Source organism: Delphinus delphis, chromosome 2 (assembly GCF_949987515.2).
Source record: "Delphinus delphis chromosome 2, mDelDel1.2, whole genome shotgun sequence".
In the NCBI taxonomy this organism is placed as follows: Eukaryota; Metazoa; Chordata; class Mammalia; order Artiodactyla; family Delphinidae; genus Delphinus; species Delphinus delphis.
Window position 1 is genome coordinate 160,763,153 of NC_082684.1, and position 27,394 is coordinate 160,790,546.

Below are 27,394 nucleotides of genomic sequence, written 5' to 3' on the forward strand. Positions count from 1 at the left end.
TTTGTTCTTTTGAGGAGAATAGGATGTGATTCCCTTAGCAGTGTTGCTTTAAAATACCTTAATCAAAACGTGTATGTGCATATAATTTCTTAGAGCACTTTGTAAGAAGATTCAAGTATAGCTGCCCAACGTAGGCCCGAAGTACAAAGCAGGGGTGTGTGTGTGTGTGTGTGTGTGTGTGTGTGTGTGTGTGTTGGGGGGTGTTGCTATGATTTGTTTCTGTTTTCTGGTTCAGTTATAACAGAAAGAAGAAGGTAAGGGTAAGGGGCATTAGATGTTGGGAGTCTAGCTTTTGAGGCATGTGAGCTTTTCCCCTTTAGTCTTTTGAGGGAATAATAATATGGTTTCCTTCAAAAAACAGGCTCGCAGGCTCTGCTGCCCACCATCTCTCTCCCCTTGACCTCAAAACACACACACTCTATTCCCACGCCTGTAAGTTGTCTGTGATTTTGTTTACATTTGATGAGGGCCACATAGATGTACCATATCTCAAAAACTGTACCAGAGGAAACCACGGCACCTTGAGTCGGTATTTTTATTCGTCGTTCTATACAGACGACATGGTTTTCTACTTCGTGCATTGAATGGTAGTCACAAAAACAGTTTAATTATTGATAAACAGCTCTAGGAAAGAATGTTGGGAGTCACATGAGTCACTCCTCTGTTTATAAATTATGGAGTATATGAAGTGCAAAAGCTGCCTTAATGCAAGTTTTTAAATCACAAATTTAAATCTACAAGGAACCAAATGACAAATATAAAGTGTCCCGTGTTTGTATGAATTTCTCCTTGTATGTACTACATCTTCTTTTGCCCCTAAGGCGCTCCCATTGCCTTGATTTAAAATGGCTTTGGATCTGAGAAGGCTGAGTTTCTCTACTAAAAAGGTAAACTTGACTTTGTTGATGTGATCGTTCTGTGTGAAAAGTGCAGGGCAGCGTGAGGGTCTGAAATGTGGAGCCTTTGTGTATGTCTGATTCTCGGATGCATGGCTATTCAAATTTAATACTATAAAATATTTCTGAGAATTCTGCAATTGTATGAAATTGTCACCAAAGAGGGAACTGAGTCCGTGCCGTAGAAGGAGAGAAATCTGTTGTTTAATGTTTGAAATGCATCCGTTTTTAAAGGAAGGCAATAGCATCGTTAAGCAGCGTGTTTGTGTGTGAGTTTCCATCTCCAAAATGAAATAATCAATAAGATAATAAACTCCCTTATTTAGGACAATATTCTCAGACAGTAAGCATTTAAAATTATGTATTCCCCTTTTATCAGCCCTTGAATAAGTGTAATTCGATGCTACTTTGCCTGAAAAATTAGAATCGTTTTCTTTTGAATGTCATGGAATTGCCTGCCCTCTGAAATGGAAGGTTCCTGGACGTGACCCCACTCACGCCTCAGGTGCTTTGTGTGGTGCTGTGACACATGATGGCCGAGGGCCTGCCGCCCCCTGGACCACTAAAGCAAAAGCCATGTTGCACTGTTACCATTAAAACTGAATCCTCCAGTTACCTTGAAAATGATTCCGTGGGTCCCTACAGCATGGTTTTATTCAGTTCTGTACGAGGAAAAGGATAATTTAGTTTGAAAGCTTGTTTGGTTGAAGTCAGATATACGGCTGTCTTTCCCTTTTTAGAATATAATCGTCTTCAGAACGCAGCGAACACGATCAGATTTTAAAACTCGATGTCATAGTTTGGCTCGCACCTTGTAGGCTTTTGAGAGAATAACAAACACGCGTCTCGGTTGCCTCCCTTACCTGTGCTCACTAACCGTGTGTCTGTACCGTGTTTCTCGTTTAGCCTGGCCAAACTGAAGCCCGAGAAGAGATGAGCAACAAACGAGAGTCCAAATGTCTTGAGAAGCACATATTGCACAGTTCTGTTTTTTGTTTTTGTTTTTTTTTTAAAACAAACAATAAATTTACTTTCAATGAATTCTTAGTGGCTGTTGACAGATTTTGTTTACGACATCAGCAGTTTTGATGGTTTCGTAACACCCACGATAATCGCTCTGGGACTTTCTTTTCTTGATGTCAAGCTTGGGGGTTTACTGCTTGACAAGGCAGAGAAGTGTTTTTTCCTCTCTTTTCTTGGCCCGTTTTCATAGTGGAAAACCAGAGTTCTCACTGCTGGTGTATTCAGAACTCACCCGCCCACACCCATCGGGAGTGAGGATGGGTGCTTTGAGAGTGCGCAATGTACCGGGTTGGTTTTGTTGTGCGACATGGCAGCTGGGGACACAGGCAGGTAGGGGAACCGTCTGCGGGCGATGAGGTGTGTGGGTTGGGATAGTCACGCATCCATCCATGGACCAATGGGCCAGTGTGAAAAGGACTTTTTGGCAAAGGTTCTTCCCTTGATGGGTTACACAGTTTAGACAAAAAAATGGGGTGGGGGGCTGAGAAAATAGATATCTTTGCTCAGGGATGGCTGAACCAGCAAGTTCTTCCAGGGTGAAAAAGTAGAGAGACGTTGGCAAATAATGATCCTGAGGTTGCTGGGACCCCAGGGAGTGAGAGTGCACACTCTTTTATAAAAACGTTCCTGGCAAGAGCTGCCAGGTGTTGTCATCACAGGTGTGAAAGCTCGTGCAGGTGGATCTCAGACCGTCCTTCCTTTAGAGCAAAGCCTTCATCCACAAACCCCTCATGCTTCATGGCCCCCTGGGATTTCAGAGAAACTGTAGAGTTAGCTCTGTCTCCTGAGAATGGTAGAATTGCATCCCTCTCAAAGAGAAATGTGATGATGAAGAGGTAAGCCATGTCATAAGTGGTATTACGTACGGTACTGGGATGGGAGCCTGTGAGAAGAATTCACCTCCGCTCTGACCTGGTAGCAGTTGGCAGCCCGACCCTCGCCCCCTCCCCGGCTGAGCGAACCCTCCGGTGCTGCCGGAAGGAAGCACACAGAACAGTGTCAATTTGCTCACATCAGAAATAGCAGGACGTGTGGGTTTTTGCCTCGGGCCCAACTGCCCTGTGGATTAATGTGACCGGTTTCTTGTTGGCAGAATTGAATGACATCCAGTGCAGCCTGCTGGTGATTCAGAGGACGCAGTTAAAATAAATGTGGAGAAAAATTAGGCCTGCTTAATGAAACACAAGAGCAGTACTTTGTCACGGGAAAGAAGGAGCTGGAAGAGAACGGTTTTGCGTATTATTATTTCCTTGTTTGTCACCTGGACAGAGAACTGGTCCTTTATATAAGTACACCTACTGGGAGGTTTCCTTGGAATAAGTTCTGAGTCTGTAAATCCGTTACTTAGTATATGCTTCTTTTAATTTGAAAGGAAACAGGTTCCCATTTTGAACAGAGGAAAGTAAGTGCCAGACTGACCTCTTAGCAAAGATGAGCCCTGGGGCGGCTGATGGCATCCTTGGCGAGGACTCTTCTAGCTGAAGCAGAGAGCCTCTGACATCTCCGGCGTGGAAACTGACTGCAGAGGGAGCCGAGGGGCGCCCAGCGTGACAGCCGGGCCTTTCTAAGACCTTTTCTGATGTTCTTTAACGCTGCTTTTCCAGAGACCCGCGGCCTGAATACAGAATGCAAGTGTCAAGGATGACACCTACTTTATAGTCTCTGTAAAGCAAGCCTTTACGTAAAAGAAATTTTTGACAGTTCTGAGATGCTAAGTCAATTTCAATACCAGACTGTGTAGAAGATGGCATCTTTTTTCTGCAGTTGATGTGAAAATTGAAGGCTAGTGACTGTTCACTCCTTACTAGCAGTGTAAATAAATACCACACACTGTTGAAAACTGCACTAGAAGACGAGCTTGGCTAATGACATTTACCACAGCATAGATTGGAAATATTCTTTCTGAATGTTTTTTGTTACCCTTAGAGACTCTCTCTATCTTTTACATTAAATATCGTGGATCAAGTACATGTTATTCCTAAATGGATTTTTGTCAAGCCACAAAGTATTATATAAAAGTAACTGTTTGATTCTTTCCAGCCGTCTTTTAAAGAATTCCCTGGGGTCGTGACCTCTTACATAAGTGAGTGTTGGATGGGTTTCTTCTGACCTATGTTTAATAATGGCCAGTTTAGAAACAAGAGAGTAAAACTGGGTTAGATTTCCTATCATAGTGAAATAACCTATGGTCTCCTGTTAACCTTTCTGCTTACATTTTTTTTTCTTTTTAGGACGGATGAGCCACCCATGCCTTAAGCTCAGGCCAGTCCCCCAGAGCTGTCTGATCCTTTCTTACTTAGGCTGGGGCGTCGCTGCAGCAATTCTTTCTTCTCTCTCCTGCACCCTGATGCTGGCCTTTCCGTCCTGGATCATCTACTCTGTCCTACCCTCCACCTTAGAGAAAAGTCTGTCTTACCCTACCTCTCCTTCCAAGTACTCCCTCATTTTCCCATTTCCTCCTTTCTCCTTTAGCAAGCCCTGGGATCAATCTCTATCTGCTGCCTCCATTTTCCTGTTCTCTCTTAAACTCCCTTCAATGAAGCCTTCATCCCCCTTGGCTCCCTAAAGCCTGTTTTCATCCGGCCACCAGTGGCCTCTCCTGCTGCGTCTTCCTGCTGTATTCGCACCGTCTCCTCGGTCCGCGGGACCCTTCGGTGTGTGGATTCCTGTTCCTCTCCGAGATCACCCTGCCGGGGTCGCCTTTCTCCCTGCCCACCCCGTCACTGTCTCCTTTGCCACTTCTGGACCTGCCCCGTCCTCCAGATATTGGAGTGCTCCAAGCTCGGGCCTCAGTCTCCGTCTGTTTTCCTCTATTCTGCAACACAGAACGTTTGCATTCTTAGGAAACAGAGCCTTGGGGCTCTAAAGACAGTCTGCTGGCGCTTGACTCCCAAATTCACATCCCCCGCTCGGGCAGCTTCTTTGAACTCTAGATCAGCTGAGGCTACCTCTTCCCAGGCGCCTGAAACCTAACGTGCACGGCTCAGGCATTTCTCCGGATTGTTCCTCTCCGTCTTCCTCTCTCACGTAATGGCAGCTCTGTTCTTTCAGTTGGTTGGATCCAAAAGCTGGCAGTAGTCCTTGATTCCTATTTTTCCTTATACCCCGCGTTTAATCCGTTACGTACAAAAGCAAAGGCCCGTTTGATCTGTTCTTGACACACCTCTGCAATCCTCATGCTTTGCGGCATCCCCATCCCCTCCTGGATTGGGGCAGTAGTCTCCCAGCTACACTCCCTGCTCCTGCGCTTGCTTCTCTTCTCTATATTCTGAACTTCGAAGCTAGAGTCACGGCACGTCCCTCCTCTCAACCCCCAGTTGGCTTCCAGGTCTCTCAGAGTGAAAGAGGAAATCCTGAGTCTCCCATTGGATGCTACAGGATCCACCCCTCCCCCCAGTCCCTCGGACCTCATTTTTTCTCCTCTTTGCTCTGCTGACTTCACCCCGACTACCCCGGCTTCTCTTCCCTGAACTGCCAGGCCCTCTCCAGCCTTGGACCTCACCCATCCCTCTACCAAAATAATCTTTTCTCAGACGGTCACGGACGGGTTCCCTCTTGGACATTTAACATCTTCACTCAAGTGTCAGCTTTCAGGAGGCTTGTCCAGCACCGCAAACTGTTCTCTCTCCCACGGGACACTTCCTGCCCCACTTCTTGGCATTCTTTTTCTCCTTTGCACTCACCATCCCCTAACATATGATCCATCCCACTTACCTGGTTTAATAAAATGTCGACAGTGTCAGGGACTGTTAACCCCTTTCTCCCTGCTGCATCCTGTGCAGACTGCCTGGTGCATCGTCAGTGCCCAGGGAATGTACCAGATGCCTGCTAGCCCGGATCCCCCAGCTCCGCAGTGCAGAACTGCTGGCAGTGCCTGCAACAAGGCCTGCTCAGAGCAGCGTCAGCGATGACCCGAGGAAGCCCGTGTGAGCGCGTTCCAGGCCTCACGGCCTGAGGGTTAGAACGCTGAGGTGGAAGTCTGTGCCCTTAGCCCTGAGAGTGCATGGCAGGCCCTGGGAGCCTGGCAGAAATGCAGCGTCGCAGGCCCCACCCCACATCTACTGACATCGGAATCTATGCTTATCAGCCCTGGGGAGCCCTGTGCATGTTACTGGTGGAGAGGCTGTCCCTCCTCCGGCTCCCAGAGTTTGCCCACGGCATCACCCTCCCTGCCCGCAGTGGAAACAGGCTTGGGAACCGTCCTGCCGGGCTGCCTTTCCTTCCCTGGGTCCCATCGCCACTTCCCGACCAGAGTTTCTTCAGCTTCCGTCAGACCACGGCCCTGAACCCTTGTCTCAGGATTGGCTTCTGATGAAACCCAGACTAAGATAATGTGTTTGTTGTGTGAACAGATAAAGAAAATCCATAGAATTGCTAGAGTAGGTGGTGGCAGTGCACGTGAGGAATTTTACCTGGAGTGGTTTTGCATGTTAGGAGTAGTGACCGAACCAGGGCAGGGCTGCTTGTTTCCGCCTTTGGGAGATGAAATCACCTCCTGAGTTGGCCTGTGGCTGAGGGGATGGTCCCCAGGGAGCAAGTCTTTTCATGCTCCTAGAGCACATCATGTTCTTTGGTTTGTTGTGGAAGTGACTGTTTTCTCTGCTCTTAGTAGTCATAAATGATTTAAGGATTTTCTATTCCATCAGACTTGCAAAAAAGATGATACAGTTTCCAAGTTAAGTCGTCCTGTCGGGCAGGCCCCAGCCTTCAGTCTGGAGGCAGTATGGTTGAGGGGTTATAGGTTCAAACAAGGAGTAAGTGTTAACATTACCCTATGGATGTCTTCCTAAGCCTCAAATGTCAGGCTCTGGGCGATGGCGTAAGATCCTGTCCCTAAAAGAAGTCAGAACCTTGGTTTTACTCTCCACAGTTCTCTGAACAGCTGCCTCAGAGAGAATTACCTGGTGGCTGACCTCCCCCTTCTGGGGGCCACTCCCACCAGGTTTAGTTTACAGACTGCCCCACCCCTAGGTGGTGCTCTGGAGCTTTTCCCTCCGAGCCCCACGGGGGCCTGGAATGGTCCTGACCCCAGTGTAAGGTGTGGCTTGACCAAGATGAGGACATCTCACCTCCTTCGTTTCTCCTTCCACAATGTCTGTAATGTTTATAACTTATCTTTCACCTGTATTGAAAACAGCATCTCTGTTTCTCACGATCTTTTGGTTTATGTTACAATTCCAGTCCTTAAACAAAGAAACTAAAGGAACAACTTTACATTCTCTGTCCACACAAAGGAACAGAGACTTTGAACTGAACTGACACAAACTAACTGGAAAATATCCCCACTTTCTGTCCTACGCTCTCTCCGTCTCAGCTCTTCCAGTTAATTTAGAGGGCTGTCCATCTGAGACCACTTCTTGGCCCTCCTTTCTGATTTTGGGGGTGATGGGCTGGTCGGTACAACTTTAAAGAGAAGAGCATCCTTTGGGTGGCGTGCGGTCACTGAGCCCTGGGGGCGGTGGACAGGCTGCCCAGAGCACTATTCTCAATGCTCCTTTAAATCCTCAGAATCACCTTGTCAGGTAGGTGCTCTTTTTAGCCCCATTTTGTGGATGAAGAAACTAAACCCACAGGTTGGGAGAGGTGAACTAGTTACAGAGGCCACCCAGTGGGTGAGGACGGGGCCACTGAGTTCGAAGGCCTGTCCCCCTTTAGGGGCAGGTTTCCACCCCTCTGCTGGGCCACCCGGCCTCCTCAACCTTTTCCTGTGGGTTCTGCTGCGCCAACCCCATGTGGGAGCTGCGACGTCTGTGAAGGTCGTCATGTGAAGTGGCCACTGCTGCTGCGTGCTCTGAACATGTAGACCCCTGCTGCTAGCCGGGAAGCGTGGAACTTAGTACCTTTGGAACCTGGCTTTTGTTCCTATTTGATTTCTGAAGCTTATTCTGTCTGTGGTGCTCTCTCTCTCCAAAATAATTCTTAAGGACTCAGGAATTTTACTGTTAATTAAGAATTACCAGTTGCCACATCCCCTTGTCCACAGCTGACCCTCAAACTGGAACGCTAGCGACGATGATTTTGAAAAGGCTTTCCTCCTGCTCTGCTCTCAGGATGGCCCCCTAGTCCTGACTAGGGGAGGCTCTGACCTCCTTGCTGTTTTCACACCTCATTTCCCTTCCCTTTCTACACACCTTCGCGATGGATCCATCACTGCTGTCTCGTTTATTTTTTTCTATTAAAATAATTGTGAGGCTGTTCGTCCTTTCCTGGGAGTATGCTCTCAGCGTCGACTTCCTCTTCTGAGCCTCCGGTGTTTCTTCTGCCCCCTCTGTCTCACCCACGCCCCATCCCTGCCGCCCACATCAGCACCTGCCTGGCCCTTGGATGTGCTCAGCCCTGGGGCCTCCCCTGGGAGGCTCTCCCGGCTCCGTGCCTCCTGCCTCGGTTCCTCCACTACTGTGTCCATCTGGGATCCTCATCCCTGGCATTGCCAGATTCCCACTGCTGCTTGCAGGGAAATAATTTATCTAATTCTTGCTTCTATAACTGACTTTAGCCATCAGGAGAGCATCTCAAGTGTACTTTTGAATTCCTAGAATTTCAGGTTTCTTTTCTTTCCTTTTTAATTTTATCTCCTTTTAAAATATAATGCCAAAAACTTTTTTTTTCTTTTTTTTTTTTTTTTTTTTTTTTTGCGGTACGCGGGCCTCTCACTGTTGTGGCCTCTCCCGTTGCGGAGCACAGGCTCCAGACGTGCAGGCTTAGCGGCCATGGCTCACGGGCCCAGCCGCTCCGCGGCATGTGGGATCCTCCCGGACCGGGGCACGAACCCATGTCCCCTGCATCGGCAAGCAGACTGTCAACCACTGCGCCACCAGGGAAGCCCCAGAAACATTTTTAATTGAGAAAAATGAGAGCATCTACTTTATCTCAGTATAGGATGATTCTGGAACAGTTTCAGACAGGTACTCTAAGAAGAGGGCGCTTTTCCTTTGGTGTGTCTCTTGGCAATGGCAAAACACTGATAACCACTTGTGTAGAACACTCTCTACTGCGCACCCAAGCTGTCCTAAGCACACCCGGGAAGGGCGATTCCCCTGAAATAAACTTGGTGTGATGTGTCTCCACATTCAGGTAAGTATAAATGAGCAGTAAACCTCCTGATGGGCCATCATATTTGATAAGTAATTCTATTAAAGATGAACTTTCACGGCTTCTTTGCAAACTGGCGGGTGAGAGTGGAGCTCTGGGGCCAAAGAAGTCTTGTGAAGGGCAGCGCGTTCCCTAGATGGTCTTCAGGCAGGAAAGGCACTTACCTGGTGGGGGGGTGTGGCGTGGGCCTCTGGTCCCGATGACTTCTTTTTTGTAGTTTATTGAAGGACAGTTGATTTACAGTGCTGTGCCGGTCTCTGCTGTACAGAGGAGTGACTCGGTTATACACAGATAGACATTCTTTTTATTATATTCCTTCCCGCTGCCTCTTAAGGGAACTGCTTCTTCCTCCCACCGTATCCAGTGCCCTCTCTGTCACCCCGTCAGCTGTGCTGTCGGGTGACTCGGAAGCGAGTGCCGTAGGTTTGTGCAGCCACGCCTCTCACACAAGAGTCACCTGGGCAGTGAAACGAATTCTGAGTGTTTCACTCCTCACCTGGAAAGAATTGTTTCCAACCATGAGGGGGTGGATTCTTTTCAAGTCTGTTTATGGAGCGTGTGTGATTCTTCGGTAACTGTGAGGTAAAAGCTTTAATCCACACATTCCACGGATACTTACTGGAGGCCTGCTCCAGGCAGGCTAGGCTCGACGCCAGGTGCGGGGGATTGTGTGACGGGTGTAAAGGGAGCCCGAGGGGGCCCTGGGCCTCAAGAGGGGGCCTGTAGGGGTTGAGGGGGGCTCAGAGAGCCGGTGGGCCCAGCCCGGGAGGCAGAGTCAGCCTCCCTCCAGAAGATGACCTCAAAACCGAGGTCCTACAGATGTTGTGACTTATGTATCTGAAGGCGCTTTTGGAGGAGAGGAGTTGTTTTCATCAGAGGGATTCAGACTCCTTTGATGTGATCCTCCTCAGCAAGAAACACATACGCGCCAACAACTCCAGTAAACATCTTGCCGTCTGATCCCTGCCCTTCCTCCTCGTGATGGGCTCTAATGCCGAGAGGCATCAGAGTATAGAGCTTGAGAGCCTGGACTCTGACGTTAGATGGCTCGGGGCCAACTCCCAGCTGTACCCTCGGCAGCCTTGGGTTTAGGGCAACTTCGTGAACACCTTCGTGCTTTACTTTTCTCAGTTGTGAAGTGCGAATCATAATGGTAGCTGCTCTCCAGGGTTGCTTGGAAGCTCAAGTGAGCTGATATGTACAAAGCACTTTGGAACCCCTCCTGGCCCAAAGAATGCGCTATGTAAATGCTAGCTGTTGTAGTCACTATTATTGTTCGGTAATTCCATTTTCGAGAAAAATGTTGAGTCCCACCAAATCAGTTTTACATCTTTAAGGGTTGCAACACCCTCTTTGAAAGATGCTGTTTAGGTGGTAGAAATCCTCTAGGTTTGCAAAGGTGTGGGGGGAGGAGCCTGGAGGCATTTGAGAAGCAGGGTGGCTCATCGTGAAGGACTCCTGACTCAGTTAGGACCTTATCCTGAGGACGCTGGGAAGCCTTTTGAGAGAATGACTTGATAAAATTTACATATTTTTAGAAAATTATAATTTCTAATTCTAAAAATTAAAAGGGCTGAACCAGAGAGAACACAGGAACTCTGTTAGGTCTCTGTTGTAAAAATCATGGCCAGAAATGGTGGTGGCCGAGGGGACAGAGATACAATATACATTTCTCAGGAGGAATGTAGGCGACTTGATTGTTTGGTTAGATATAAAAAACAAGAGAGAAAGAACAGTAAGAAATAATGCCATGTTCTGGCCTGATCGGCTGGGTGGATTGTCACGTGCAGACAGGAAAACCCCGGAAGAGGATCGTATTTGTGTACTTGGAGGAGGAGAGTGACATGTTGTACCTGGTGTTCACTTATCTGCAGGTAAAAGTGGAGGCGACAGAGGCAGAGGAGGGGGAGGCCTGGCGAAGTGGAGATTTGGGAACTGAAGACAGAGAAGGTGACTCTGAGCCCGGGGCAGTATCAGTGGAGGGGCTGCCTGGGAATTGTGTGCAGGGGCAGAGGCCAGAGCTCTGAGGACCCTTCAGATGCCCGGGGCCTCAGCATGGGGATCAGTTGGCAGGAGGAGATGCTGGTGATCCAGGAGAGGCCGCTGCAGAGAGAGGAGGAAAACCAGAAAAGTGTGGTTGTCAAAGCCAGGGCAGGAGTACGTTTCTTTTTTTAAAATTATTTTATTATTCAAGTATAGTTACTGTATGGTATTATATGTTACAGGATGTCAACATAGTGATTCACAATTTTTAAAGGTTCTCCTCCATTTATAGTTTTTACTCAATATAAACTATTGGCTATATTCCCCGTGTAGTACGGTATATCCTTGTATCCTATCTTACACCCAATAGTTTATACCTCTTACTCCCCTGTCCCTAATTGCCTCTCCCCGCTTCCCTCTCCCTACTGGTAACCAATAGTTTGTTCTCTATGTCTGTGAGTCTGCTTCTTTAAAGAATGAAATTTTGCCATTCACAGCAACGTGGATGGACTTGGAGGGCGTTATTTTGCTAAGTGAAATAAATCAGACTGAGAAAGACAAATACTGCGTGATATCACGTAGATGTGGAATCTAAAAATACAACAGACTACGAGTGCATTTCTTACTCATTAGAAGGATGTGCTCCCACCAAGGAGTCACAGGTGCTCATGGCCTCGGCTCCATGGGAGCTGCTGACGTCAGGAGGTGTCCCTGGACCCGTGTTGAATGGTGACCGTTGTTTTGTGCTGTACTTTAGTGTCTCTTTGTGATGCCAGTACTGGCAACCTCCTGACGCTAATTCTTGTTCCAAGTTAAGGATATTATATATCAACTCCTGTTTCAGGAAGCAAAGCTCTTTTTTTTTTCCCCAACACACTCTACACAAGCACAGAGACCTGTGCCAGATTTCCCTGTTTTTGAGCAATAGAAATGATGTTTTAAGTGGCATGTTAATCCCAACTGCCAATTTTCACAAAGGTTTGTAGAAATTAGGATTCAAGGAATTAATTTTTTTTAAGTAAGTTATTACCAAAATATAACTTGGAAGAAAGATGAATAAAATGATGAAATGGTTTTGTTGACTGTGGGATCGCTCTTTCCTTCGAGGTGGGAGAATTTATCGTCTCCCATCTCTGTCCTGTTCCCTCCTGTTGGCAGTTGTCGGGTTGCTGTGCACCCCGTGACCCGAGCGGGTGGACCCTGGTGACTCAGATGCTACGTGACAATAGGACCCTCCTCCACTTTTCTCTCCAAACAAGAAAAATCCTGAGGTCAGATAAATTGCTTGCTTCATCAAAGAACCAGCTTTAAAATTACCTTGTGTGAAAGATTTTTTTTTTTAAATATTGTGACATTTTAACCATTATGATACATACTCAGGAGTCCTCATTTTCAGACTGTGCTTTCCCAGGACGTATTTTCCCAAGATTCATGAGCGCTTCCGTTCCCGTGGCTTCAAAAAAAAAAAAAAAATTTTTTTTTTTAATAAACTGTGATTTGCAGATATCTTTGTTTTTCAAGGCAACACTGCTGATGTTTTACGTTCCATCCAAGGGGATATGAAGTTTTGGCTATGTTCAAGCTCTTAATGGGTTTAGATACTGTTCAATTGGTATATTGAGCATGGCCGTGATTTTAGTTTATTGCCCTTTCCTGAAGGGTTCCTGGCTGTGCTCTGCTTATATACATCATTTTTAAAAACCTTTTTATTATTTTTGTATGCATTTTTGCTATCATGAATCATTCTGTGTTTTCTGTACTTTATAGCCATTGCTGCATTCAAAAACATTGCAACTAGATTTCTTTCTGGAAATATATTTCCCAGGAAAGTGTAGAATTATATGTATTCCCTGCTGTGACACAATTTTGACTTCTTTTGTATTTTCAGTAATAAGGTATTGTAAACTAAGTAATTTTTTAAAAGCAGAAAATGTAACTAGTTAGCTATTGTTTGGTCATAGTTAGAAACCAGTACAAAGCTTTAGAAGGTTATTACGAAGATTTTAGATCTGTCTTCTCAACTTCAATGAACAAATAGAAAAAAACTTATATAACATTTTTCCTGTGGAACTCTTTTCTTGAAAGGTCCCATATTTAAATATAGTTTTATCCTTATGGGTCTTATTATCTTTACTGTCAAAGTTTTACGCTTTTTCTCTTAGAGTAGACCCCCGTCTAGTCTGGCAAAACTCCTTTGAACATTATTTTTCTTGTGAGATGAGAGTTATATAATTCACTAAAGCAGGGTTTTCATACTGTTTCCAGATACTCTGGTCAGCAATAGAACAGGATATTTTCTTCTAGAAGTTTCTTCCACTGTCCTGAATACATGCAGCTGAGCTGCAGCTGTCTAATTAGAGAGAAACACCATTAACGGCCGAATAATAAAGTGTGTGAAGGTGTCTCTGCTCCCCCACTGGAGAAATGCCCACATAGCATCAACAACAATGAGGGGAAATGAAATCACTTCTGACTCAGGGAGCGTGGTTTGCTTCTTGTTTTCTACTGAGAAGGCTTTGTCAGCCCGAATGGCGGTATTGTCCTGAATGGAGGAGGCCCCCGTTGGCGGGTTTTTTGGTTCTCATTTAGTTCCGCTCTCTCCCTCTTGGAAGGCTGTTGGCCCCATCCTGCTGTCCCTTGGCCACCGCGGAGTGACTGTGAGGGTGACATCTTGAGGAGAAAATTAGTTGCTGGGAACTGTAGGACTGAACCAGTTGAGGTATTGATGTGAAGATGGGATCCTTTCCAAAGATGTTGCAAAGAATATAGTCTCCTTTCCTTTATTTGGGAATCTGAACACCTGAAAGGAAACACTCCTTCTTGCCTTCTTATCTCCGTGCTTTTATCTGTGAGAAATGGTTTTGGTTGTAGCACAATAACTGTGGATAGAGGAAGACACGGCTTATTTTTCTCTAATTTAAAAGAGGTCTGAAGATTGACCATCCAAGCCGTGTATGGTGGCGCCAGAGCGTAAGCAATGTCACTACCTCCTTTTTACTCAGCCATCCTTAATATGTATTGCTTTATTTTTTTAATTGTGGTAAAGTACATATAACATTTACCATCTTATCCGTTTGAAAAAAAAAAACTTTTTACATTGAGGTATAGTTAATTTACAATGGTGTGGTAGTTTCAAGTGTACAGCAAAGTGATTCTGATATATATGTATATATTCTTTTTCAGATTTTTTCCGTTATAGGTTATTATAATATACTGAGCATAGTTCCCTGTGCTATACAGTAGGTCCTTGTTGATTACCTGTTTTATATATAGGAGTGGGTATATGTTCATCCCAACTTCCTAATATGTCTTGCCCCTCCTCATCCCCTTTGGTAACCACAACTTTGTTTTCTGTGTCTGTGAGTCTATTTCTGTTTTGTAAATGAGTTCATTTGTATCATTTTTTATTTTATTTTATTTTATTTTTTCTTTTTTTTCTTAATTAATTAATTTATTTTTGGCTGTGTTGGGTCTTCGTTGCTGTGTGCGGGCTTTCTCTAGTTGTGGCAAGCGGGGGCTACCTTCGTTGTGGTGCACGGGCTTCTCATTGCGGTGACTTCTCTTGTTGCAGAGCACGGGCTCTAGGCGCGCAGGCTTCAGTAGTCATGGCACGCGGGCTCAGTAGTTGCAGCACACAGACTCTAGAGCGCAGGCTCGGTAGTTGTGGCCCATGGGCTTAGTTGCTCTGTGGCATGTGAGATCTTCCCGGACCAGGGCTTGAACCCATGTTCCCTGCATTGGCAGGCGGATTCTTAACCACTGCTCCACCAGGGAAGCCCTGTATCATTTTTTTAGATTCCACATAAAAATGATCTCATATGATATTTGTCTTTGTCTGACTCACTTCACTTAGTATGATGATCTGTAGGTCCATCCATGTTGCTGCAGATGTCAGTATTTCATTCTTTTTTATGGCTGAGTAATATTCCATCACACACACACACACACACACACACACACACACACACACACACACATTATATACCACATCTTTATCCATTCTTCTGTCCTTGAACATTTACGTTGCTTCCATGTCTTGGCTCTATCTAAACCATTCTCACATTGCTGTGTAACCATCACCACAATCCTTCCCCAGCACTCCTTTCATCTTGTAAGATGGGAAACTCTATCCCGTTTAAACAGTAACTTCCCGTTCTCCATCCCTCACCCCTAGCAACCACCATTCTAACTTTCTGTCTTTCTGAGTTTGGCTACTCAAGGTATTTCACATAAGTGGAATCACGCAGTATTTATCTTTTTTCGACTGGCTAATTTCACTTAGCATAATGTCCTCAAGTTTTAAACATGTTGTAACATGTGTCAGTATCTCCTTCCTTTTTAAGGCTGAGTCATATTCCATCGTATGTATCCACCACACGTTGTTCATCCACTCATCCATCCACAGACACTTAGTTTGCATCTGCCTTTTGGCTGTTGTGAAGGATGCTGCTGTGAACACGAGTGTCTTAACGTGCATTTGTGTCCTCACTGTCATTCCTGGTGACAACTCTGAGCATCTTGTCGGAATCCTAAGCAGCAAGAAGCAGGAAGGGGAAGAGGCAGCTGCTAGTGGAGGGAGCCCCCTTTGTAAGGGTCTTCCCGGAAGTGCCGCCATCCACCTCGATGACCCAGAGACGGAGGCTCACGATGATAATGAAATAGTTAATATGTATGGAGTGCTGGTATGTGCCAACACCGGGAATGTATCGTCCATTTAATTCTCAAAATAAATCCGTGCGGGTGGTCGCATTTCATCCAGGAGGTTTAGTGAGTTGTCCAAGGGTAGTGAGTCACATAGCTAGTAAGAGGCAAAGCTGGGATTTTAACCCAGGAATCTAGCACCAATGTTATGCTCTTAACTACCATCTTCTGTTCCCGTTTTCAGAGGAGCTGGGGAAAACACTTTTATCTCAACTAGGCGTGTTTCCTCTCCCGACCAAATCGGGGCTCCGCTTCGATGGAGGGGGAGGAGAATGGATATGGGTAGGCAACTCACAGAGTCTGCCCTGGAGCGCCTGCCCCTGGGAGCTGCCTCTTCATCTCACGGTTTCTGAAGCGCGGTGGCCTCTGGCCTCTGAAATTGCAGCTGCTCCGTAGCACTGCGTTGCTGGCCACCGTCACACTGCCGTGCCAGCCAAGCCCCACCACCGGCCAGATCATTTTGGCTTACCCCAAAAGACGGGGAGTAGACCACAAATCCTGGAATACCTGCTTATATCTACCACTTGAAGTGGTCATGATTTACCCAATGTAGGGAGCCTAGAGGAGCTAGCTGGAAACACAGGAGGAGGGGCTGAATATAGAGATATTTTTGTTAGAAAATTGTTTCTGTTATTTACTGAGTAATGATTTCTGCCAGCAGTGCATTACCTGTTTAAAAACATTGTATTTAATCTTTGCTACTACTACTTTTTATAGTTAGTATTTTTATTATTATTTAATAGTGCCAATTGCCACACATCAGGTAACCCATGTCTTTTTTTTTCTTTTAAAAATTTATTTATTTATTTATTTGGCTGCACTGGGTCTTCATTGCCGTGCGCAGGCTTCCTCTAGTTGCGGTGAGTGGGGGCTACTCTTTGTTGTGGAGCATGGGCTCTAGACGCGCGGGCTTCAGTAGTTGTGACTTGCGGGCTCTAGAGCGCAGGCTCAGTAGTTGTGGCGCACGGGCTTAGTTGCTCCGCGGCATGTGGGATCTTCCCGGACCAGGGCTCGAACCCATGTCCCCTGCATTGGCAGGCGGCTTCATAACCACTGCGCCACTAGGGAAGTCCAACCCATGTCTTCCTGATTTTGGAGTAGAAGTTCTCAGTCAGTGTTCTAATGTTGATTGTACGAATTTGGTGCCTTTTAAACCCACTGATTTGTATGGATATATTCCCCCAATATTCCAGCTAGATCTTGTCTTCTGGGACTTAGATGATCATCAGCATTCAACCTTAACCCTCTTTGTAGAAAGAGCTTTCCTTCGTTAGTGTGGAGGAAGTAGTCCTGAAATAAATGATTGGTTAAGACCAATCACCTTCTACTATCCCTTGACTCCTCTTCTTCTTTGTAAATAATAAGGCTATCACACTGAACTTAGTTGTTTGTCTTAAACCCTAGCCCAGTAGTTCTCAAACCCCAGGAATTTGCCCCACAGGGGACTTTGGCCATGTCTGGTGACTTATATGGTTGTCACAAATGGGGAGGGGGTGTGCTGGCATGTGGTGACTGGAGGCCAGAGATGCTACTTAACAACCTACGATGCACAAGGACCCCCTCACCCCACACACATAGGATTATCTGGCCTGAAATCTTGACAATGCCAAGGTCAAGGAACCCTGCCCAAGCTCAACTGCCGTCCAAGATGCAATTGAGTTGTTGACCTTCAGATAAGTTTCCCTGGATGCTTTGGTGTTTTGTGTCCGATTGTCTCTGGTCCATCTATCGGCAATACGTCTCAGCCATCATTCTGTGTGGAGGACCCCTGCTTAAGAGTTAAAATTACATCGACCACTTTCGAGTGTTTTACAGTCTAGTTGATGTTACGCCATTTAAGAAGCTTACGTGGTGACCTTTCTTACAGTTTATTTTCAACGTGATTTCAGTGCAATAAAGATTTTGCTTTACTTTTAACATATAAATGAACATGAAGAACCTAAGGGGGCATTCGAAGGGGTTAAGGTCAGTCTGAGAGGGAGAAGGGTATTCTGTAGTGGAAAGAACTTGGGGTTTAGAGTTTGAAGCCTTCTTTTCCCAGCCCAGCTCTACCATCTCTGGCATTTAACCCATCAGCCTCAGTTTCCTGATCTCCACTTGCTTCACATTTCGTTTGAAGAATGAAATGAAAGACTGTGTATTAAAAAAGCTTTTTGAAATTTTAAGGTGCTGCATATCTGTCAGCTCCTGTTGTTAAAGTTCTTTCCTCATGGGCTTTTCTCCCCTTAGATTAATTATTCCTGTGTTAGTTCCTAGATAAATATTCTGAGTGCCTTTGCTAAAAAAAAGATGTATAGTTTATTTCTCTCCAGAAATATGTGTGTATACATATATGTGTGTGTGTGTGTGTGTGTGTGTGTGTGTGTGTATTGCCCTCAGTGAAATGAGGTTTACTAATATACCATGATTATACTAGTTTAGACCAGACAGGTCGAACTTCAGCCCAGGAAAAGCAACATAATGATATCCTGTAACAGCTGCTGTAACTGGGGAGATGTGGGGATTTAAACCGACTGTGAGTAGTGTTGGCTCCGGTTCCAGGAGGGTTTGTTGGACAAACATGCGTGTTCTGACAGAGCCCCACTTACGCCTCGTGTTTGCCAGAGAGTCATGGAGCCTCAGACCACACAACAGGCAGAGCAGACGTGACAGTTCTTAGGAGGTGGAAGTGAGTTGGGATGAGAGGAATTCCAGGCCAGTGCACAGATCTACAAGTTCTGTATTGGAATGCTTGTTGAACTCTTTAGACAAATAAGGGAAAATGTGGTGGTTGGCCATCTGTCAGATTTCATGTCCCCTTCCCAGGAGGGGCGTGCTGATTGGAGGGGAGACCCTAAACCTGTCTCTTCCTCCTGAGCCCCTGTCATTCGATCCCTGAACCCATCCCAAGACTGTGGATCGCAGTTACCAGCTGGGTTCTGAGTCATAAACAATACTCAGTGCTGTGCGTCCTGGTGGCGTGAAGCCCCAGCACAGAAGAATAAAGAAAAGAGCCATTGCCAGATTTTGGTGTCACACGGTCACCTTCTGTATGTATTAGACTTGCCAGGACCCAGGTGCACTGTGAGAACACTGATTTTAACCAAGTCTGCGAACTTAGGTGATTTGTTCTTTAAGAGGGTGATGTGAGTCAGGTAGACGGTGGGTGTGGGCGCTGAGGTGAGGAGCCGCAGACCCGGGGCGGGATTGCTCGTTTTTCTTGGTCTAAGAATTAGGTGTGGCCTCCAGCACTTGGTAATTTGCCTGCACAGCCCTGTTGGGCCTTAAAAGAAAGGGTCAGCTCCTTAATTTTAAATCTGAATATGCAAATCAACTGAAAGATAAAAAATGAAAAGCTCTGACTCCTAATTTACTCTGCAGAGAGTATTCTCAGAAATGTGAATCATCAAAAATTGTTTCCTATCATCGACAGAAAAAAATGCTGACTGACACCTTAACTTTACAGATAATGAGATCTTTGGGGAAGTTTTAATCTTTCATAGTTTCCCGGAGTTGTTTCCTTCCTCCCCTCCCCCAAACGCCAATGACCACGTTATCTATCTGTCTTTACCACTTTCATTTGCTCTGTAAACATAAGGATAAGAATATATTGGAGGGTGTTTTAGCTGTACCTGTAATTAGGTATCTCGTATCAATAGTCAAAACATAGACTTTGAAGCACAATACATATTTAACTGAGGGTGAGTATTTCTGAGTCAAAAAAGATACCCTTAAGCTGTGCATGTGTTTGCATTACTTTCTCAGCATTTATAAGCTGGATGCCAGTTTGAGCATCAGATAGGCAGATGGTAACAGAAATTATTAGAATTATCTTTGTTACTAAATGCTCCTGACTTTGTCCTAATAGAAAAAAAAAGGTATTTTGTAAAGTATCATTCTATCTTTTACTTTTTCTTCTTTCAAGTGCCCTTTTACATAGATGTGTTTTTTGACTTAGGTCTCATTAACATTTCTTATAGGAACTGCCTTTGGGGCAGTACCACGTATTAAATTGTTCTGATGCTTTAGGAAAAGGAAAACCATGGTAACCAGAAATAGGGTGTGATTATTTGCCTCTAACGTGGCAAAGTGTTGGGTTTAACAAAAGAAGCTTAATACAAATGTTCCAATTGACCCTTCTCATCACTCAGGCTGCTTAGAGCTCAATCAATCTCTCATTATTATCAGAGTTATTCTAGCAAAGGCAGCAGTGATAGTATTTTTCATAATCACTCCTTGAGCCAAATGTAATTTGCAATTTGTAGTATTGTATTATGAAACAATAATGCATTAAAATGAACAGTGCAGGAATTAGGAGTATAGTGGTAAAGAAAGGATCCAGAGAAGTAGTTGTGGGACAGACTCTCTCAAAATCATTTAAAGTGGACATGACTGATTTCAATGCCAAATTAAGCATTTAGAAAAATCAGACTTGTGTCTTGTTTTTACTATATTGTGTGTGTGTGTGTATACATTTTAATCTTATATGTAATAATACATATATTATTTATTATAAAGTCAATGTAGTAGCTGGGGGGAAACAAAAACAATTACTTAGCATATTATTTGCCTTTGCGTGTTTGGTGTTTTGGGTTAGCGTACTTTGATTACCTGTGTGGGTATGTTCTGAAAAAAAATGAGGTATATCAAGCCTTATAAAAATCCTGTATGGAACAGTCATTGCTGATTGACCCCTTTTTACAAAGAGGAATTTATTTACTACAGAAAGTATGTAGTGTGGTCCATGGACTAGCTGATGTCAGGGAAGCTTTAATATAATTAAGATATACTTTCACCCATCTTCTGTCATTTGACTTGAATGGCTCTAAGTATAGATTATAAATATTATTTCAGAGTTATTTATGTGTTCATCTTGTGTTTTGAAGGATTACTGTGCTTGCTTGTTTTTTTTTTTTCCTTAAGCCTTTATATCTGGATCCCGTGCTTTTTGGGGTGTGTGTATGTGTGTGTGTGTGTGTGTTTGGTTTGGTTTTTAAGATCTTTGGAGTTTATGATGATTCTCATAAAGTCAAATTTGATAATGTGCTGGGTTCAGTTTCTTAATTGCTTTACTATTTCCTTGTCCGTATCCGTCCTGGACTCCTGCAGTGTTGGGTTACTAGGCAAATCTGTGCATCCTTGATTCGATAACACAGGCAAGACGCAGGGGAAGAATGCACTTCTAAGGGCATTTAATGGGGGTCCTGAGAAGGATATGTTGTCCATTAAGGGAACATCACGTGTCTGAAGGCTGTTCTAGCTTGGTTAAGGAGAAGCTATATTTTCTTTATTAAAAAAAAAAAGTCACTTATTTTTTTCCTGGATGCCAAGCAACACAAATTTAGTTTATTAAATCTAATCAGACTAGCACTGATGAAAACCGTACACAATCAAATAATGATTCTCAAGTCTGCAGATTTCCTTTTAAAGAGAACCCCTGCTACACTGTGCTGACTTAAAACTGCATCCCATTTGACAAAAGCACTATCAAGTTGTCATGCACCCTTTCCGAGGCTGCTTCTCATCATGGTTGATTACCAAGATGTTTTTTGCCTAAATGGGAGCTTTCTGCCTTTCCTAATCAGCCCTCTTTTGCCTGATTGATCCAGCATTGCCACAAGCCACTGCTGAGCAAATCGGTACACAATCATGGTAGCAATTTCTTTAAATGTCACTGAAATATGGAAGATCCTGTATGGGAAGGACACATTAGAAAGGACCCCTTTTCCCTCATTTATCAAATGGAGGCCGAGGCGCACACACACACACAAAAGGTAGGGCCAGAAACCACGAGCACATCATCGTACAAGAGAAATGCACGCAGGGACTTGCTGTCTTACCCTCTGACTGGGTTTGGGCGGTTTGACACGCTTCCGCTGTCGCTCGGCATGATTTGCATACGTTACGCAGACAGCGTTGACTTCTGGAGCGTCGCTGCACTTAGAAATACTGGCAACGTCCTGAAAACGAGTACGTGGCAGTTTGTGTGATCCTTTCCAATGATTAGAATCCGTTCTTGACCTTGCGTCTGAACTCCTGGCCTTCACAGAAAAGTTCATGCAGCAACAGTGTCCCTTGGACCTCCTTGCTGCCCAGCAATACAAGATTTATCTCACTGATTTCACCCAAGGTGTTTTAACCAGATGCTCTCAGTATAAAAGCATAGAGTGACTGGCCGATTTGGAGGTGGCTGTGTGTGGTAATAAGAAGAGTCTTGGGCCAGAATTCCGGTTTTGCTGCTTACTTGCTAGATGACCTGTTAAATCACTAAATCGCCCTGTGCTTCCTGAGGTTTCCCCTGAAGAACACGTACCTCATATGCCGGTTATTGGAATCAATGAGATCAAGTATACATAAAGAAGAATTCAATAAATTCTAGTTAAGTGTTGTTAAGTGAGCAAAAGAGCCTTCAACAGGTGCTCAGTTCTATGTCTCACTTAGGAGTGAACTTCATGGGTCTGGGAATTTCATTTTCTCTAGGAGTGTCGAAGTTCAGACCCACCAAGGTCTCTTTTTTTTTTTTCTTTTTAGTAAATTTATTTATTTATTTTTGGCTGCATTGGGTCTTTGTTGCCACAAACAGCGGCTACTCTTCGTTGCGGTGTGCAGGCTTCTCATTGTGGTGGGTTCTCTTGTTGTGGAGCACGGGCTCTAGGCGTGGGCTTCAATATTTGTGGCACGTGGGCTCAGTAGTTGTGGCTCACGGGCTCTAGAGCACAGACTCAGTAGTTGTGGCGCACAGGCTTCATTGCTCTGCGGCATGTGGGATCTTCCCGGACCAGGGCTCGAACCCGTGTCCCCTGCACTGGCAGGCAGATTCTCAACCCCTGCGCCACCTGGGAAGCCCCCATCAAGGTCTCTTAAACTCACTGAGGTGAACTGAGCTCTGTTCCTGACTCGCAAGGTGACTTTGCACAGCTCTGCGTGCAGACCTCTTGGGCCTCAATTTCCTTGTCTGTCAAATGAAGACATTGGATAAGGTGACTCATCTCTAGGCTTCCATCTTCAGACATCTGTGCATGTGGAGCCTCAGTGCACTTGGACAGGAGTGCACTAGAACAACCTGCAGAGACACGTGGCTAGATGTTTATTTTCTTCAGCTAAAATGTAGAGCAGCTACCTTTTAGGGCTTTAAGGCAAAAATCAGTTCCTAAGTTCATCACCGGGGTGATGAATTAAGGGGAGTCACCGCTGGCACTAGGAATGTAGGGTAAGATTATATGAGATTTAACTGATAAAGAGTTTGTAGAGAAACTTGGATCCAAAACCATTTAGGAAAAGTATCACTCAAAGGACTACAGAGGAATGAGGTTAAAAGCTGGTGATTCTGGTTGAGTGAACGTGTGTCCTGAGGCATACAGGTTGCTGATGGGGATGCAGGAATGGCACAGGACATGGTCTTCGGTTTTGCTCTACAGGTTCTTGAACTTGGCCCACTGGGCAGCTGGCATCTCTCAAGGATCTTTAGGGCCCTGGCCCATTAGTATAGCAGGCAGTGGTCAAAGACAGGGTAGCACAATGGCTGTACCAACACATGTGTCCACCAGAAACTGGAAGGTTCCAGAAAGAGACAGCGAGTTCCTGGAGAAAGGGATGATTAAATCATGTGATGGTGCACATATGTAGGGCACCAAAACATAGGGCAGGGGATGGAGTTAGAAGACTGTGTTGACCATACCAGTGTGGGAGTTGTTGGGTGTGGGGGGAGGACGCAAGGCTTCTGGTAGCTGACACTGAATTTGGATTTGTGCCATTTTCACTTCTTTCCCCAGCCAAGCAGTATCACTTAACCTATACGTTTCTTAGGGTAAATAGTAGTACAAGTCTTATAGCAAAGCCCTCCTTAGACATGAAGACCTCTGTAATTAGCAGTGAGAAATACCAGACTTCTAGGTGACATTTCAGTGAGTTATTTTGGAAGAAAATCTTATTTTAAAAATTATTTCTCAAAACTTACAAGGTAATTGGTTCTAGATAGTCTGTTCATCTATTTTTAAATATGGCAGCAGATTTTTTAGACTTTCTTTTTTCCTCTATTGTGTTTTCAAATATGATATTAGGAAAAGCCCTTTCATTACAAAACCAATTTCATTTTTTTTTATTTATAGCAGGATGCTGTGTGTTATCATTCAGCCTAATCTTTCCTAAAGATCTTTAATTTTAGTAGCAGTAGAAAATATAGTAAAAATAGTTCAGTGTTATTTATACCACAGAGAGAATGACGTTAATTTGCTAAAAACCAAAATGATGGTTGAAAAGCACAAAACTCTTTATCAGTTAATTTTTCATGATGGCTTTTTCTATATAAAACCAGCAGAATTTTGTTGCAATCCATTGTGACTGTTGGTTTGTTTGTTTTCTTCTTCCCGCATTCAAGTGCACATCTTGCCCATCCCTCTTTGCAATAATAATAATATATATGGCTGATCTGGCAGACGGCAATGATCTCATTTGTAGCACGTCATGGTAGAACCCATTTGGCACATCACTTGGAGATTAGCTGAATGGAAACATCGCTGTATCCTTTATGAAGAAAGCCATATGTTTAAGCAAATTTGCAATCAATTTCACTCTGATAAGACGGGCTCATCTACTGTATCCTTCTGTGAAAGGAGTCTTCAGTGGCTTATTGGCACTTTTTTCATTGTCCCTTCTGTCTCCATGGGGCAGTACCTGTAGAGAAATTTTTCCCTTTCAGTTTTTTCTCAAGCTCTCTATTTTTCTTTTTGTCTCTAAAAAAAAAAGGCCATTCTACTGTATTAATACATCCTAAGATTTGACCAAGAAGTCCTTCTAGAGGTGGCAGACATTTCTCTTCGAACATGTGTATGGGGTGGTCAGAAGGCAGCTGACGAAACTGATTCTTTGCTGGGAATGGGTTTGCTTCCCGGACATACTATTAGCACCATGTTTTTTCAGCTATGCTGTTCCTTGGAAAATGACCCATTTGAAATTCATCTGTGGCATTTAAGATAATAAAATAAGTGTAATTGATGTCCTCCAAGTTTCTAAGCATCTTGCTATTAAATGATTGTCTTCATAGGTTGATTACTGATTTCAGCTGTGAAATTGACTCTGTGAGCCCATGTGTAGCTGAAATTTTTCAATGACCTCCCCTGTCCCCCTTTCAGAAAGAATTAAGCAACTATAAATTAAGATGAACACTAGAATAGATTGGCAATTAGAGTGATGAGGATATAGCTAATTCCTTTTTCTTTTTATACTCTAGAATGGTTGGTATATTTTTTTCATTTACAGTCTTTATTTCATTCTGTCAGAAAGTTATAGCTGAGGGATCCATTTTTACCCCAGTTAACAAGTAATGTGCTGTGCTTTTATAGAATGCCTTAAAGAAATCACATAATTTATTAACTAAAGCAGGCGTTAAGGGAAATGTCCAAATGCTAACCTATAAACATTTCATCTATGGTTTGTTCAGGTTTTCATACATTAATCTTGAAGCTGTAGTTTTTAAAAGGAAAATATAACAGTTTGATAATAAATTTACAAATAATAAAATAGTATATTCTGGTGATTATGAGGCAGTTGAGAAAACTAATATTTTGACATCAAATACAATGAGAAAAAAATTCACTTCCTAAATATGAGTTGGGATTCATAGGTTTGTTTCTTTTTTTCTTTTTAATCATGTGTATTTGAGATAAAAAACTGAAAGTTGGTAGACTGAGATAGAAAACTGAAACTTTCTTCACAAAATAGGACGAAGACCATTTTAAAAAAGATTTTAACAATAGCTGATTAAATTCAGTGTTAGGTTTTGGGTTGAAAATATCAAAACTGCTTGAAAACATGGGAAAGTCAACCACGTCAATTTTTCCCCACATTATTAACTCAAAGGGCAGATTCTTCTTGGAAGATTAAACTGTACCTTTTGGTAAAGATAGATGATATATCTTGTATCATGGTAGTGTTTCTCAAATATGGTACAGGGTTGAATGTATGTAATCTAGAATGTGAACCAGCAACACCAACAAAACAGGTCAATATGGCAACGTTGTATTGTTTGAAGGATATTTATGAACTGAAAAACTAAATGGTTAAATGATTTACCTTTAGGAATCTGTATTACAAGTAAAATGTCACATATAGCTGATTCACTTCATTGTATAGTATAAACTAACACAACATTGTAAAGCAATTATACTCCAATTAAAAAAAATAAATGTCATGTATTAAGATTTGAACTTGATGCTTTTCTTGAAGTTAGAATTTAATACATTTTATATTTCCAGGTGCCTCAATGTTGCAGAATTTTCATGATGGGATTCACATGGGCTTTAAATACCATCTACGTGCTGATGACACTTGAATGAATTTGTCTAGCCCTGTCCTTAGCTGCTCAATAAATTTTTGTCAAATGTTGGCTTCTCCTGGGACGTATCAGTTGTTTATGTTTGCTCTTTCATTTATTAATTCATTCTATAAAGACAATCATTATGCTTAACTCTTAGGCATTATTGATATATTGACAAAAACAACGGAAAAAGGAAGTTTTTATCTTTAATGCTTTGTATTTATTAGTTTTAAAAGCATAGTACATAGTTTCTCCCCTGTAAGACATCATCATTTTCGGGGCTTAAGTTCCCAGGGAGTTTCTCTTTTCTTTTCTTTTTTTTTTTTTCTTCTTTTTTGCCGCTGAAATGATCTTCTAATTTCTAAATAACATTAAAAGTTAAGGGTAGATTTGCTTTATGCTTTATTTTACAGGCAGTTTTCAATGCCATTTAATAATACACATAATTTTGAAGGAATAGTGGTGGTGAGACTTTAACTTTTTTCTATTTTAACATCTTGAGAATGCTTTCCCTTACTTATTTCCAACATAGTGTTACTTTGGTGAACCCATGAGATATTCCCATGTACACTTCCTGTATAAACCGGTATTTGACATCAGATTTATATCAAAAAAGAAAGACATATGCTCCCAGCCACACCAGTAATTGAGATACTTTTTTCTATTTTATATCAGCTTTGGACCAACTCTTTTACTCGTCTCTTTTTCAATATGATTAATTGTCACCATAAGCCAGATTCCTACTTTGTGCTCAGAAAATGCTTGGTATACTTTATATATTTATGAATGCTTAGTTGAGTAACTGTCTATAAAAGATTTCTTTTTTGAAACATCTGGTGACCAAATCACTACAGATGAATATTATTTCAGGGGATGGAACACATGCCTTCCAGGCAACATGGTCTGGAGAAAAGTAGAGAAAAGTAACAGAGCAGGAAAAAGGATGGATACCAAGTCTGAGGTTTCTAAGGTATTTTGGATGCCCGAAGGGAATAATATTAGTGTTTTTTTGGAGAGCCTCGAATTCAGGGCCCATATGTGGAAATGTGTGTGCACTGTTTTTGAATTGCGTGTTTGTTCCTCATGTTTGTTTTTGATCAGATACAGATTTCCAAGTCAAAGATGCCACATTCGGCGATAGCTTTTCATCAGATTTAGGAACAGTATTTGTTGAGACTTCCTTAAAGCTTTCAGTTTAATAAGCCCAAAGTACGATCACAGTGTAAATTATCCTTTCTACTTTGAACCTTGCAAATGTGACCTTGTTTGTCAGTGTTTAGACTATGAGGAATGTTGCCAATAAAACTGACTGTGAAAATAAAGAATAGTTGTTTATGGAGAGATCATTAAAAAGATGATTGTGGGGGCCTCCCTGGTGGCACAGTGGTTGAGGGTCCTCCTGCCG

At 43.4% G+C, this 27,394-nt stretch overlaps 1 protein-coding gene across 20 annotated transcripts in view; it reads left to right on the top strand.

Moving 5' to 3' along the window:
* The window catches only part of PARD3 (par-3 family cell polarity regulator), a 642,797-nt gene that overhangs the window by 432,340 nt on the left and 183,063 nt on the right, over window positions 1-27,394 (top strand). Inside the window, exon 21 of one of the 20 annotated variants that reach the window (XM_060006149.1) lies at window positions 1,803-2,007. The exons of the other annotated variants lie outside the window; for them this stretch is intronic. Within the exon in view, the coding sequence (XP_059862132.1) occupies window positions 1,803-1,833 (31 nt within the window). The 3' untranslated portion in view covers window positions 1,834-2,007. Of the gene's footprint in view, window positions 1-1,802; window positions 2,008-27,394 lie in introns of those variants that run through there. 20 annotated transcript variants of the gene reach the window in all.